The 16,781-nt window shown below is 46.9% G+C and overlaps 1 protein-coding gene across 2 annotated transcripts in view; it reads right to left on the bottom strand.

The window, feature by feature from the left end:
* The window catches only part of LOC135817453 (uncharacterized), a 51,853-nt gene extending 44,907 nt beyond the window's left edge, over nt 1-6,946 (bottom strand). For both annotated transcript variants that reach the window (XM_065330643.1, XM_065330644.1), the window contains exon 1: nt 6,537-6,946. In XM_065330643.1, coding sequence (XP_065186715.1) covers nt 6,537-6,656 — 120 coding nt within the window. In that variant the 5' untranslated portion in view covers nt 6,657-6,946. The remainder of the gene's footprint in view (nt 1-6,536) is intronic.
* Between the last annotated feature and the right edge of the window lie 9,835 nt (nt 6,947-16,781).

Raw genomic sequence — 16,781 nt, 5'->3', positions numbered from 1 at the left:
TTGGACGATGAAGGCAAACGCAGAGCTAGAGAAGAGAGGAACAGGATTTCCCACCAAATACGACGCAGGTGCTTGGACAACGCCAACTCCCAGCTGGATAGAGCAGCAGAAGCTATTGAGCGCGCTCCCGACAGCATCAAAATGTACCAAGCAACAGTCTTCCGCAGAGAAAAGCAAAAGAAAATCATTGTGGAGTCTGTGGACGGATTAGTCCTTGATCGAGACGTCGACAGAGCTGACCGCATTCGTGACCACTTCAGCACACTGTTGTGCAATCCCACACCAACAAACCATGTGACGACACCGGAAGGCTTGGCGACGCCACTGTCAAACCCAGTAGCAGTACATGAAATGGAAGCTGCACTGTCAAGAATGAACAACCAGAAAGCTGCAGGACCTGACGGAGTGCCAGCGGAGCTGCTGAAATATGGAAAAGGATACTTGTCACCCTTGATCGTCGGACTCATAAACACAGCTGTTACCAATAACCAAGACATATCGCAAGTCATTGGAGCTGGCATATTAGTACCACTAGCAAAGCCAGGAAAACCCAGAGGTCCAGTAACAAGCCTAAGACCAGTTGTTCTCCTCAATACCATCAGAAAAGCTCTATCTCTGGTTGTACTCAAAAGAATAGCCCCAGCCGTCGATGGACACCTTGGCGCGATACAATCAGGTTTCAGAAGAGGCAGGAGCACGGCAGACGTCGTATGGACACAGCGTTGGATGAGTGCTAAGACACAGAGGCATCCATTCACCTACCACATGCTGGGAATCGACATGAGTCGCGCTTTTGACACTATCAACAGGCAGCGGCTATTGGAAGTGATGGATGGAGTAGTTGGCCCAGACGAACGCAAACACTTGCGACTGCTCCTGGAGAGAACTACCCTCGTGGTCCGTGTTGGACAGGCGACCTCAGAGTCGTTCAGTAACACAGTTGGAACACCACAGGGCGATGGCCTAAGCCCAGTCCTGTTCACCTGTTATCTCGAAGCGGCCCTGAGGGATGTCCTGTCCCATCTGCCACCCCGTCCAGAAAGCGATAGACTACTACCCCATGAGAGCAGGTATGCTGACGATGTCAACTACTACAGCACAAGTCTAGACTGGTTGCGAGCTGCACTGCCGATCATTGCGAAGGTCCTTGAATCCTGGTCGCTGTACGTAAACACCCAGAAGACGGAATGGGTCACAGTATCGTCAACAACAGAAAATTGGAAAACAGTAAAGCAGCTGGGATCACTCATGGCAACTAACGAAGACATCCAAAGGCGAAAGCAGCGGGCAACGATTGCCTTCAAGAACATGTACACTCTGTGGCTGCGGAGGGAGCATGTCTCAGAAGCTCGCAGAGTTCGCCTCTACAACGCATATGTTCTGCCGACCCTATTGTACAATTGCTGTACGTGGGGATCAACAAAGGCAGTCAGTGACAAGCTGGACGTGTTCCACAGGCAACAGCTTCGCTCGCTACTGGGCATACATTACCCCAATCGTATCATAAACATCGAGTTATACCGGAGATGTCAGAGCCAGCCCATCTCCGAGGAAGCCCACAGACGAAGAATGACCATGCTGGGACATGTCCTACGCCTACCCGAAGACACACCACCGCAACAAGCCATGGCACTCTACTTCAATCCACCGAACACAGCCAAGCCAGGAAGACCTCTGACTACTTTAGTCACCCAGATCCAGCAAGACTGCGTCCACAGACAAACGCCACTCAAGAGGAGCCCGCATCTGCAGAGCCTCCGGCAGAAGGCATCCGACAGGCAAGTGTGGAAGGCCTTCGTAAAAAACGCACAGTGAACACTGACGAAACAGAAGTTGCCCATCCTTCTCAGTGCTATTTGCTTATTGTCGATTTGTAAACCGTACCTTGCAGTCCATGTCTTCCCTTGTCATCATCATAATAGTATAGTTTTGTCTCTCTCCTTCTATTGCTCAGGAACACAGAGGCGGAAAGAGGCTGGTCCTCAAGTACGCGAAACTGTTCATAATAATAATAATACTGTGACTAGCGACCAGCCTGGTACTACCGACCACTTCGCCAGGCACGGAAGGTCTCACATTCAAAATGCACTGTGACTAGCGACTACCTGCTGAACGCGACCAGCGACCGCCTTTTCTTGTCCCAAAGACGATTTTTGACCCGTAACTAGCGACCGCGATGTGGGAAATCAAATGTTGCTCGAAGCTCCTTCTTGAAATTTTGCAGATTTTCCATGGTCCTGAAAGGAATCTTTCGATACTACAGCTGAACAAATGAACGCAGGTAATTTTGACCGTGGAGTCGGTGTGGACTGCACTACACCTGTCAAAATGTCAAGCCCTGTCAAGAATAAACATGATAGGAAACGTCTTGGAGAGCGCATCGAAAGCGCTCTGTGATCGATGTTACTACTCGGAGGAGAAACGAAGACTGGACGGCTCTGTCACCCCAGTCATACAGACGGATCGACGATGGCATCAAGGAATCCAGAAACAAAGCAGCACCGCAAGGTCCTGATGCTGAAGGATCGCGTTCAAGCAATCGAGGAGTCAAAACAAGGGCAGTCGGTACGATTGAACGCATGAACAAATTTGAAGCCCAGCGCAAAACCAAACTTCCCCAGGGAACGTTTGACTCCTGGCTTCAGAAGTAGCAGCTGAATTTGAAGTCTACAAAAAAATAATCTTCTCTCTCTGTCTCTATCCATCTCTCCGTCTTTCTCTCCAAGTGTTGTTTGACCTGAAATAAGAATGGCATTGCGCAAGTCCTGGGGAATTGTATTAGCTGCATTTTGACATACATATCATATAATGGGATCCATATATGGTCACACGGTGCAAACCTCTAACTAAAGACCACCTGCTACTAAAGACCGCTTTTGCTGGCACCAAGGGGTGGTCGGTAGTCACAGGTTTTACTGTATGTGAAAGGGTTAAGAGTCAAACCTCCCTCATCTGGCTGCAGAGACCGTGCAGCGTACACCTCGAGCCTGAAGTAGATCAAGGAGCCAAAGAAAAAGCAGTGCAAACTAAAAATTCAGGTTGAAAATCCCGACTCAAATGACTTCGTCCCCTCCGAAAACTCAACAGACGATGCAACTTTCTCTTCACATCCTTAGAGGCACAAGGCTGGTGATCCGTCCTGTGTCCCTGCTCCCAATTCTCTCGAAGCTGCTCGAGAAGGTGGTGCAGAAGGCATTTGTCACCTTTCTTGGATATGGCTGGTTCTCTGCCCAGCATACAGTCTACATTCCGGACAGGACATTCCACTGAGGATACCCTTGTGTTGATGGTCAACCGGATCCTGGCCTCAAGAGATCGCCGCATGTTCACGGGTGTGGTCCTCCTGGATATGTCGAAGGCATTCGACAAGGTTCGCCACCAGCAACTAGTCGAAGATTTCTTCTGTGTGGGCGTCACTGGAACAGCACTCCAGTGGCTCATGTCATACTTGTGACATCACTGCCAGACTGGGATCCCAGCTTAGCACAGTGGCAGACTGCTCATGTGGAGTACCACAGGGGTCGGTGTTAGATCCACTATTGTTCAGCCTTTACACCCGGGACATACCATCTGTTGCCCAGCAAGCTGAGTCCATCCAGTTCGCAGAGGACATTGCACTGACCTGCAGTCGACAACACAACAGGACTGACCGCCATTCTCTCCAGAGCAGTGACATGCATTGCTGATTGGCTGAAGCAGCGGGGTTTGATTCTCAATGCATCAAAAAGTCAGGCATTGGTTGTACCGGCTGGGCAGCTAGAAGCGCGAACGGAACTGGATATAATGGTGTCATGCGACTAAGCTGCCGTCTGTCTCTTCTGCTCGCTACCTCGGAGTGCACAATGACATCACCATGTCTTGGAACACCCAGATGGATAGGTGCGTTGCCCGATTCAACAAGAAAGTTGGTGTTCCGTGGCGGATGCGCCGCTGTCTCAGCATGCAAAGCCGCATCCAATACTTCAAGTCTGTAATCATGCCCGATTTCTCGTATGGCTCCAATGCATTCTCAGCATTGTTGGCGGGTAAGCACCTGGACCATCTCCAAGTTCTGCAGAATCGTGCGGCTCGAGCTGTGTACGGATGCTCGCCACGCACCTCTGCCAGAAACCTGCTTGTACAACTCGGCGCCTACCGTGTCCGGGAGATCTTCATCCAGAAGCTCATCTCCCTGGTTCGGCACTGCCGCTACTCCCATGCTAGCTCTACACCGCAAGTACTGTTGCCACCAATCAGTGGCGCTCCTAATCGGCTCCAATCATCTATGGGTCTAAGACCACCGCCAACCCGCACTGAGTTGGGAAAGGGTTGTCTCGCGTTCCAAGGAGCTAGGCTCTGGAATGCGTTGCCCGGCGAGGTACGGGCCATACCGCACCCGGCCCAATTTCGCACTACTGCTGTTCCACACAGCATGAACCTTTGAGGTCAGACGGATCACTATCGCCATTATATGCCTGTCTGTCTCTCTAACAACCTGCTTGTTAATTCGTGCGCGTGTTTTCAGGCGTAAAACCCTGTTGTAGAGGTCTCAGCCCACATACCGTATGTGTGCATAGCATATACCGTAAATCGGTGACGAACAATTTTCTTCCTGATGGCGAGGGATCCGGGTAAGCGAGGTCTGACTGTAACCGGTTATAACCGGTTATCTGCCCGGTACTTTAGAGGGTACCCGGTCATGCAAAAGTTGTGACCGTTTAAGCCCTAGTACACACACTACTCGCAGGCGAGGTGCTGCTCATAATTGCCCCACTGTGTTTCTTCTTGCCTCCCTCAGAAGAACATGTGGTTGCATGAGCCAAGGCCTAAAGTGTATTTTTGCGCCTATTTTTCCACCCCATCACCCAACTAACGCAATCATTTTCATAATTACATTTTCATGAGAACGAGTTATGCAGCAACTATCCACGACTGTAACGAGATGATAAACGGTCAGTTCTCATGTGTTTCTTCTCTTTTTTACATTTTATTACTGGCTCAGTATCAGAGTTTAAATTACATTTTCATAATTACATTCTCAGCCCAGATCATTCATTCGCGCTATGATCCAAGCTTGCAGCCTATATCAGTCATATCTTCTGAAAATTGTAGTCAAGTTGTTGTCTGATGATCGGTTAAAACCATGAAACTCAGAGCTACATCAGAAACGCGTTTTGATTCCTCTCAAGTGTGTGTTGGTGGATCTGATCTATCCTCCCCCACCGTTTAGGAGCCGCATCTGACGCCTGATCATGGGGTGGTGGCGTCCCACGGAAGCGGAAAGGTGGTTCTTGACCAGGGAGTTGTACGACTCCTTGTTCTTGACCTGCCCGGTACGCGAACCCGTCGATTTTTTCCAAGTGTGTGTACTAGGCTCTGCACCTTGGTGTATCGAGCACTGTCATGAGCAACCACAACTCCCTCCGCGAGTTAGCCCTAGTAATTAGTATAAATACATGGTATCATGTGCTAGACATACATGTACACTGTAGCCGTCCTACTTCTTGTCTTATGTCAACACAGCCATCACTAGTTCTTATAATGGCAGGTGTCAGATCACGCGATACTAGGACCCCACACCATTTTCGGAAATTCAACCACATGAACAAAGTAGCAACGAACATGGACGGCCCAAGCCCTACAAAAGCGAACTCGACACTGGCGAGTCAGCGCTGCACTGCTTTGCGGATGCGGTCAGATTGTACTTTTCAACCCAAGACCCAAGTTCTGACTCTGAGCTGTGGTAGCATGCAACGCCTACTAATACTCGTGAAAGGTCGAACCATAGCGTAGCCTAGGAAAGGGGCAGCGCAATAGGGCTTGAAAGTGATGACGTCAAAATGGCCAGGGAGTAGTAAGTTGACATCAGATTTCTATTTTTGGATCCACTAAGGTGTGACTTTGCTATTGCCTAAGTATGTGGGTGCATAGCAACCCACTCATGTCGCATGCAGGTGTGACCTTTATTTCGCCACCAGTTGTAACCCCGCCCCCAGTAGCCAAATCAGTCAGTTTCACTGGCTACATCACCATGCTGTGGGTAAGACCGCTTGAAATGTGCTTGGATCCATACAAAAACTGGATCCAAGTGGATCCAGTTTTTGAATTTTTGAAATTGTTGCTATGCTGTGACGTAGCACTTTCAAGCCATAGGTCAGCATATTCGTTCAGCTGCGATAGCTCATTGAGCTGGTCTAAAAGAGTACCACGCCTCCTTTCCTCTCCCAACTCCAACAACACTATAACACAGCGAGCGGAGAGGCAGAGACAGTATTCGCATGAACCTTGTGTCGAGGTCTCTAGCGAAAATAATTATGTTATCGGTGCATTGCTTAGCTCCTCTGGGCGTTGGTGCATCACTCGTATCTACCAGCTAAGGTAGGTCGAGCGTAGATCTACGACGAGCGAATAATGACCGTGAACAAAAAATACACTTTCTTCAACCACGAAAATGTTTCAAAAGCGAATTTTCAGACGAGAAACATACGCAACATTGGGAGCAGAAAACAGGCAACAAGAAGAGGAGAAAATGGCAAACAATGGCATATTCCACCAACCTCTTGTGGCAAAGAAGGCATAGGTGGCAGCAGGTTGGTCTCCAGAAACAGCAACAGGACGTTGTCTATGTTTCGCCTGCGCTCCTCTGCCGTCGCCGGTGGCTCACGCTGGGGCTCCATTCACAACTTCCTGACCGTATTGGAGAACGTTGGCGGCAGCAATTTTTACTCGGTCGTTGGAGTTGCCAACTGAACTAATAATTACTTCGTTCGTCTAGCGCGCGCCAGTGCCGGGCATAACGGTATTCGCCAGGAAAGAAACGTCGATGACTAATTCAACACGGTCCTCTAGTTCATTGAAACGTCGATGTTACCAGAGCCACACGCGGTCAGCCTTTCAAGTAACGACGTCGACTTGCTCTGCAGGGACGCTGTCATCCAGTTTTGGCAGAAGGTCGACCCGTCGCTCGCCCTGATGGCCTGAACCTCAAAGTCAAACCTTCCTCCGTCCCGGTCCACTACACACTGCCACTGGTGCTGTGACAGATGGTGACTGCATGCACTGCACTGGTAGGTCTACAACAGGGGGTCGTAAAATACTATTTTACGACTCCCTGGTCTACAATGGTCTACATCATGGTAGGTAGGTGTTGTGGACATCCACATAATCATTCGAGCTAAAGACAGTCATCGCAGTCTTCGCGCGGGCACTGAGTCACCATGGTCGCAGTAAGTGTCAGTTTAGCACAGCGCGCGAGCGCAGACGGCGCTGAATGGCTGCGAGACACTACCTGGTACAGAATACCAGACTACAGCCTGCTGCAGGTGTGATTTGCGCGGAGAGAAATAATTGACTAATGCCGAGTAATACTAGTAATGAGTAGTGAGATACATAGTTGTTGTAACATCTACATTGTACATTGTACATGTCATGTATGTAGCTAACTACTGTAGAACTAGAAGTACAAATTTTCGTTCAAGATATCGTTCGTTAGATCACTCCACCAGCAGGCTTGTTATGTACTAAATTTCGTTTTTGGTCGAGGTCTGTCACCCCCAACGTTCAGAAAACAAACTAACGTGTTACTTTAGTTTTTCGTGCCCCCCTAACGAATATAGCGAAAGGTAATTCCAAACGAAAATTGGTACTTGTACAGTAGCCAATAGTAGTGTAGCTACACACTGTAAAGTACCGGTAGATCTACCTGGTCTTGGTGGTGGACTTGGGGAAGTACATGTACATGCATTATGATGTACGTGTATGAAATGAACCAGTTACCCTTATAACAATATTACCCTTATAACAATATTTCTTGGTCTGACACAAATATCGTTATACGGGTAGGTCGACTGTAATTGCATTGTACAGTCACTGAGTTGGGACCTCGCGACTCAGTAAAAATGGTCATGCTTAACGTCGTTACAGAATCTGATGTTACATACATGGGCAGCCCATTCCAGAGGACGAGCTGATTCGACTGACCCAGGCCCAGGGTCCGGCAAATCGAGTGTCAAGCCAAACAAGCTCTCTCCAGACAACTAATCCTGCTTCAAACAGTAGTGCATAGGAACTGCGGGGACCTCCTTTTTTTATTTATTTTTTTACTATTGACACCCAAACTTCTCAAACTTACTTGGCCTGGTCAACTGTCGTAGTCTTCTCAGCAAGCTATGCTACATACAGACTATACTTAGTGAGGAAGCTCTTGACATTTTTTTTTTTTTTTACAATGATCACAGCTCACAGGCAAAGACAAAAAATTGCATAGTGGGAGCATAGACATCTTATGTGTAAACGAAACGTGGCTAAATCCTTCCATTCCGGATGAATGTCTAGCTATGCCTGGGTACAAGATAATATTATATCGTAAATACAGAAGCAGCACCTCCCTACCATGGTCTCTGCTGGGCAGAGGTGGCGTAACAATGTTCGTGCATGAAAGCTTAAACAGTGACCTGCACCCTACCTCCTCTTCAATTGACGAAGAAATGATCAATGTGGAGGTCAAGCATAGGACTCGAACATTCTTTGTGTCAGTTTGGTATAGGCCTCCTAGGCAAACGATGACATCAATCACTTCCATGTTTGATCAACTCTCTGATCTTTTTGATAATCATGATTTTATCATCACTGGAGACTTCAACGCCAAACATTCCGCATGGAAAGACTCAGACGCTACAGACCATAATGGCAGGGAGCTTCAGTCGTCCTTCATGAACTATGGTTTCACTGTAATCAATCGACAAGTTGGTACACGACCAAACTTGCGTTCTGCCAACAACCCCTTGCTTGACATCATGGCATCTAATGTGCCAGATATTTCCCTCTCCACACATACCCTTGCTCCATTGTCTGACCATTGCCCAGTGGTCGCTACACTAGCTCTTCAGATACCTACTTCTCACCAAGCACCCCAACAGCGCCGGAAAACGGATTACGCCCGCCTTCGGCACCTCGTAGAGAAGGAGCCATTTCTCGAACGAATTACTGGCTCTTGATGTGATATCACGTGATATTACATCATAACACATACAGAGTCACACATTGAGTGCGAGATTAGAACATTGATTTTTTTGAGTTAGAAATCATCTTGCATTGTGTTCAGCTTATCATCAATATAATAAGGTCAAGCATTAAAACAATAAATCAGTTCAGAGTCCGATCAGGACACAACAGCTCTGACGATGTTGAAATGGCGTGGAAAGCTTGGGATACGCACATGCAGAGTCTCATAGATAGATCCTCTTCCTGGTACCTTCACCCACCCCGGAAGAAGGAAACAGTATGGTACACGCCTGAGCTACACAAGTTTAAAGCGGAGGCAAAACCGACTCCACAAAGCGTACCTGCAGGATCCGCAATGCACTGTGGCTAAGTCAGCTTACTGCATAGCTCGAAACATCTACAAGAACAAGCCTAGGGAATCCAGGAGAATTACTCTAGAGCAGGATGCTGCGAACATCTCCAGCAATTGTAAATGAGGGAGTTTTGCTTGGTGGAAAAAGGCAAAGCAGTTCTGCAATCTTTCATCAGATGCCCCGAATGTACCCGATCTGACGAACCCCAGCGACCCAAGCATCCAAGCATCAACAGCACTCCAGAAAGCGGACTTACTTGCTCGGCATTTTGAAACACAGTGTACCGCACCAACATCAGCCAACAGCACCGCAGCAACTTTTGCTAACCCTGTAGTCCAACCATTAACCTGTTTTAATTAAGTTACCCAGATTTACCCCAGGACAAGTTTACCATGACCTTGTCCATCTCTCGTCCCGGAAGGCGACTTCAGTCAACTATTTTAGTCCCGATATTTAAGAGCATGGCGGTAGGCCTTGACGGATTATACTAATATTTTCGTGAAATTATGCTTTTCGCATTCCCTGAAAAATTGCAGAATTATGCTATTTTTATGCTAAAAGTTATCATATTTAAAGAGTCGGCGTGGAGAAAGCAATTTTATTAGTGCAATAAAGAGTATAATAGACGCAGACATGGCCAGACAACAACGAGTTCATGGAATTTTAAAGGATTTTTATGTTATTCAAAATCGATTTTCGTGTTCCACTCATCAGTGAATAGTATCAGAACTGAGGGTACTGTGTACAAAAAAGAACATTTTATAACAGCATAATTAAAAGTGTGAACAAAAAAGTGCTACAATTAGCCCAGTAGACAAACACGCTGTGCCGACAGCGCCGCCTGTTCCTGTGCCACCACCCGCCCCACCACCTGCGGTGCCGTAGGTGGATGGAGCTGGGTTGGGTTTGCCATCAGTGACCTGGCCACCACTTCTCGACCCACGGCGAACAGCAGCGGAGCCTACTCTAGCACAACAACATCGTCCTGGAATGGAGGAGGGGCCACCGAGAGACACTGAACCCTCACCGCGGCAGTTGCCCTTGCCTCCGCCTGAGCCACCCACTTTATCTTTGGTGACTACCGAGACGGTGGTCCCCCCGGTGCTGGGATCCACGGTGCCGACTGTGTCTGGACAGAGAGGGAGGTCATCAACAAACCAAAATGAAACCAATATCCTTACCCATAGACCCAGAAGAAGCACAGCTAACTATTCACTTGAAATTTATGCACGGAATGGACTTGGCCCACGCAAAATGGACAGTGGAAATGGGTGTTTAGTAGCAGAGAACCCAGCAACGATGACGCGGAGCAGCGGTCAAACGACTTGTGATGCTGGTGGAGATGATGGAGCCATGTTGGTGGCTGATAAGGAGTGCAGTGAGACTGAGCATCAGACGGATGATAAGGAAGTGACTGATGATGATGAGGGTGGTGATGAGGACGATGATGATGAAGATGAGACGGAGGACGAGGATGAGGCGGAGGAGGTTGAAGGAAAGGAGCGGGATGAGACGGAAGAGAGCGACGTGAGCAAAAAGTCAGCTGTATTTTGTCACTTGTTATCACGTCCAGATTGTCTTAGCGTGTACGATGATTCTCACTTTTCTGTTTTGTGCCGTGCAAGTTATGTTAAGCAGTTTAAGGTTCTGGAAGCTGTATGTATTCGTGTACATAATCCTGTTCTTTGTAAACAAAAAAGCATGTAGTCGCGCTAAAGTTGTTCTCGTAGCTGGTTATCAAAATTTCATGTCATGTTGCACTGTATCACCTCATGCTTTGTGCCTGCACTCAGTTATATATTTTAGCACTATGTTTGACACCTATTATGTAATGCTGTAGCACTTTTTTGTTCACACTTTTAATTATGCTGTTATAAAATGTTCTTTTTTGTACACAGTACCCTCAGTTCCGATACTATTCACTGATGAGCGGAACACGAAAATCGATTTTGAATAACATAAAAAATCCTTTAAAATTCCATGAACTCGTTGTTGTCTGACCATGTACTATACTCTTTATTGCACTAATAAAGTTATCATAATTATTCCGCATTATGCTCACATATACTGCCAATGTATTATGATGGTTCTGTGCAAAAAAACAGGGGAATTTTTTCGGAGGCCCAATACAATGTAAGGGGAAGGGAGGAGTGAAGGCCAGCGGAGAGTCAAATTCAGAAGAGGGAGGAGAGAATACCGTATAGTCTTGTTTAAAAGCCGCGGCTTCTATGACTTTCTTGGTGAAATTTTGCGGACTTCGAATGTCTCAGTACTCTGTCAGTTTTGTGCCTAGTTATTGCACTTTCTGAGTGTATAAAGTATCATGTTACAGTGATGGAGAGTTACTCTTAACTCGTATCCATAATAGAGAGGTTTTGCATTCCGAATTTCGGAATGATTTTCGACTGTGCTTTTCCGAAAAAAGCGTGTTCCGAAAAACGGTATTTTCAATGTTTTGCATTCCGAAAATCTGATTCAACTTCGTTTCCAAGGGTTGCCATGCAAAACAAAATGAAGAGCGTCGAAGGGGTTGATCAAATCCATGTGCGCAGGTCAAACTGAATTTTGGGTGTGGTTCGAAGACGAGGACGGACTGATGGTGGACCAAGTGATCCAACAGCTGAAGACGAGGTTGAAAACGTTGGCGAACTACTGTCTTGTACTGTCAGTAGGCTCCATGGCATGCCAGAGTGTGATGGAGTGTGAGAAGATTAGTCAACATGGCGAGATCAGCGAGAGCAGCAAAACTAGCCGCTGAAAATCAAAACCACATACGTGGAAAAATTTCAAATAATCGAGAGCAGCAGAAAGCAAAAATAAAAACATGAAAAATACACTTTTTTGTATTCAAATATGCACTCCCAAACATGAAAGAGCCGAAAATCCATTTTCGGAAAACCATGCACTTTCGCCACCACACTTCCGAAAGTTCGACTACTTTTTCGACTGCTGCCGTGACATTCCGAAAATAATTCCGAAATTCGGAATGCAAAACCTCTCTGATGTCTCAAGTTTTTCATTTCCCAGACCATAGGTCTGTGGGAAACACCCTAGTAAAATAAAAGTTAATAATAATAATGAGTCGGCGTGGAGAAAGCAATTTTATTAGTGCAATTAGGAGTATAATAGATGCAGACATGGCCAGACAACAACGAGTTCATGGAATTTTATGTTATTCAAAATCGATTTTCGTGTTCCGCTCATCAGTGAATAGTATCGGCACTGAGGGTACTGTGTACAAAAATAGAACATTTTATAACAGCATAATTAATTAAAAGTGTGAACAACAAAGGAAGTGCTACAGCATTACATAATAGGTGTCAAACATAGTGCTAACGTATATAACTGAGTGCAGCCACAAAGCAAGAGGTGATACAGTGCAACATGACACAACATTTACACCTGCCTCCACCTGAGCCACCCCCTTTACCTTTGGTGACTACCGAGACGGTGGTCCCCCGGTGCTGGGATCCACGGTGCCGACTGTGTCTGGACAGAGAGGGAGATCATCGACAAACCAAAATGAAACCAATATCCTCACCCATAGACCCAGAAGAAGCACAGCAAACTATTCACTTGAAATTTATGCACGGAATGGACTTGGCCCACGCAAAATGGACAATGGAAATGGGTGTGCAGTAGCAGAGAACCCAGCAACGGTGACGCGGAGCAGCGGTCAAACGACTTGTGATGCTGGTGGAGATGATGGAGCCATGTTGGAGGCTGATAAGGAGTGCAGTGAGACTGAGCATCAAACGGATGATGAGGAAGTGACTGATGATGATGATGGTGGTGATGAGGACGATGATGATGAAGATGAGACGGAGGACGAGGATAGGGCGGAGGAGGTCGAAGGAAAGGAGCGGGATGAGACGGAAGAGAGCGACGTGAGCAAAAAGTCAGCTGTATTTTGTCACTTGTTATCACGTCCAGATTGTCTTAGTGTGTACGATGATTCTCACTTTTCTGTTTTGTGCCGTGCAAGTTATGTTAAGCAGTTGAAGGTTCTGGAAGCTGTATGTATTCGTGTGCATAATCCTGTTCTTTGTAAACAAAAGAAGCACGTAGTCGCGCTAAAGTTGTTCTCGTAGCTGGTCATCAGATGTAAATGTTGTGTCATGTTGCACTGTATGACCTCTTGCTTTGTGGCTGCACTCAGTTATATACGTTAGCACTATGTTTGACACCTATTATGTAATGCTGTAGCACTTCCTTTGTTGTTCACACTTTTAATTAATTATGCTGTTATAAAATGTTCTATTTTTGTACACAGTACCCTCAGTTCCGATACTATTCACTGATGAGCGGAACACGAAAATCGATTTTGAATAACATAAAAATCCTTAAAAATTCCATGAACTCGTTGTTGTCTGGCCATGTCTGCATCTATTATACTCCTAATTGCACTAATAATAATAATAATAATAATAATAATTTCTACATTTTGTTTTAATATGGCCGGCTCAACATCCGAGTTTCAAATAATGGTGGCAGTCAATTTTTTCTTCAGACTTTTCCCGTTTGTCTCTTTCCCTCAAACCAGTTAATATTTTATGACTTGGGGCTCCCCGCGTGCTAGTTTGTACGTGAAGTGTGTGGGTTACAGTGAGGGCTGCGTCCCACCCGCCTGTGTGGATTCACAGGAAGTGTGAGTTATTATTATTACGAAGTCTGAAGAAAACGTTGAACGGCCTCTGCTGGGATGACGACTACACCATAGCTCAGTGGTTAGAGCATCGCTAGCTACAAGCGAGGGTCCCTGGTTCGAGTCCTGGTGGTGGCAGTCAATTTTTTCTTCAGACTTTTCCCGTTTGTCTCTTTCCCTCAAACCAGTTAATATTTTATGACTTGGGGCTCCCCGCGTGCTAGTTTGTACGTGAAGTGTGTGGGTTACAGTGAGGGCTGCGTCCCACCCGCCTGTGTGGATTCACAGGAAGTGTGAGTTACGAAGTCTGAAGAAAACGTTGAACGGCCTCTGCTGGGATGACGACTACACCATAGCTCAGTGGTTAGAGCATCGCTAGCTACAAACGAGGGTCCCTGGTTCGAGTCCTGGTGGTGGCAGTCAATTTTTTCTTCAGACTTTTCCCGTTTGTCTCTTTCCCTCAAACCAGTTAATATTTTATGACTTGGGGCTCCCCGCGTGCTAGTTTGTACGTGAAGTGTGTGGGTTATAGGGGATTCACACACACGGGTAAACCTGAGGTCACGGGACAAGGTAAAAGTTCAGACCTTCGGTCAACGGAGTGGGGCCGTTCACACCCGTGGTCAGTTTTGCCTTGACCGCATGTTTGGCCATGAACTTGTGGCGGGGCAACTAAAAAAATAATCTGTACTGCATTTTGTAGTACATTACTACTGTATCTTGCATTCCCCATGCACGATTTTCCGATCGGCACTGTCTGAAAATGCAAGTTGCGATGCACTCGTACAACTAGGGTTCAGAGTTCTCGCCAAAGACAAGATCTACGCATGCGCGTCTTATAGCCATGGGATTTTTCCCTTGACAAACGCTCTGATGCCCACGGCCACGGCTTTGCCAATTTTTTCCCGAGAGGTTCTTCCTTTCCCCCAGTACCATAGTTTCCATAACAACTTTCCCATAACCGTGGTTTTACCCGTGTGTGTGAATCCCCTATTGGGCGCGTTCAGACTACCGTGAACACACACAGTGAGGGCTGCGTCCCACCCGCCTGTGTGGATTCACAGGAAGTGTGAGTTACGAAGTCTGAAGAAAACGTTGAACGGCCTCTGCTGGGATGACGACTACACCATAGCTCAGTGGTTAGAGCATCGCTAGCTACAAGCGAGGGTCCCTAGTTCGAGTCCTGGTGGTGGCAGTCAATATTTTTTCTTCAGACTTTTCCCGTTTGTCTCTTTCCCTCAAATGCAAACCAGTTAATAAATTATTTTACACATTTGTAATCACCTACACAGTGCAGTGCAGTGCGCAAGTGCACACTTCCAGCGCGCCCGCCTCCGCCTGGTTTCAGCGCGAGCGCCAGGCCAGGGCCCAGGCGCTAGGCGCCCAGCTTTTTTTTGTGCGTTTTTTTTGTTCGTACAAAATGTCTGTGATCGATTGTAAAGTAAAAAATCCAGAATAGACAACAATTGTTGACTATTGGTATTGCCTATTGGAGTATTGCCTTTACTGTTGCAGAATACACTTGTATCAGTTCTGAAATTGCCTTCGTTGCGGCTGAACTGGGTCTCATTGTGTTGTCCTCGATCCTGATTGCCATTTCTGTGCAATGGCTCACTACGCAGCTGCTGCAGCAGGATCTGGAGGGAATGCAGAGTATCCCATTGGGTCCAAAGTCAAAATCACGTTTCGTGGCGAGCAGACGGTGGGAGAAGTCTCGTCGTGCAATGGCAAGGACCAATGTATGGTTGTGCGGCGGCAGGTTGAGGAAAAGCCAGGACAGTCGGTGATAACAATGTATAACTTATCTCAAGTCCAAGTGGAGGTATTGGAGCGCAACAAGAAAGCCCCTGTGCCTGTCAGCAGTCTGCCCCGCGTGGACATGTCCAAAGCCAACCGATCCGCGCACCTTGCCGTTCAGGAGAAGCTGGCAGAGGCGCGGCGAGCCAGCAGTGGTGATCCTCAAGTCGGGCAGGTGGTATGCGACCGTCTAAATGTCTCGGGCTTCAACTGTATGTGGAACCGGACAGACCTTGTTGTCCTAGACTCCGTACGCATCAAACCGCCGTACAAAGCAGAGAATGCGATTGCTGAGCCTAATGCACGGACGAATGAGGAATTTGTGCAGCGTATCCGTAAAATTGTCTCCGACTCCAATCCAAGTGCATCGGAAATGTCCTGATGGCGCTGGCTAGTATGTATTATATGTAGGTGTGTGTGCATGTGTATGTGTGTGTGTGTGCGTGGCTGCTCTTGTCTTTCTCCAGATTTTTTCTGCATTTAGGAGTATTATAGGCTTTTAGAAACTGACCTGGCGTCTCATGCGGTCGTTTGTGATCTGGATTCCCTTTATCCAGCAGTTTTTTTTGGAATTTGTTCCGATCACACCTCTACCTTCTTTTCATCTGCTTTTGCATGCATGCTATAATAATTGTTTGAAATGCAAAGCTGGTCTACGCTGACTCACAAATCACACCATGACTTTTTTTCTGGTGTGTTTATTTTCTGCAACATTGTATGCTGACTTGGTTGTGGTCTCTCTCTCTCTCTCTCTCTCTCTCTCTCTCTCTCTCTCTCTCTCTCTCTCTCTCTCTCTCTCTCTCTCTCTCTCTCTCTCTCTCTCCAAATGCAATGTTTGCTCCTCTGGTTTCACCGACTTTTAGTTTTCATCGTACGCCACTAGCATTCTTCCTCTCTAGATGTAGAATACTCATTAATTCTTCTACTCCAGGACCCTTACTCTTTTACCATTATCTTTTATTTCACTTGACTGTCATCGCTGGAAGATGAACTTTGAATCATTC

This window comes from Sycon ciliatum, chromosome 5 (assembly GCF_964019385.1).
Source record: "Sycon ciliatum chromosome 5, ocSycCili1.1, whole genome shotgun sequence".
Lineage (NCBI taxonomy): Eukaryota > Metazoa > Porifera > Calcarea > Leucosolenida > Sycettidae > Sycon > Sycon ciliatum.
The sequence above is the reverse complement of the archived record's forward strand: the minus strand, read 5'-3'. Positions and strand labels throughout refer to the sequence as shown.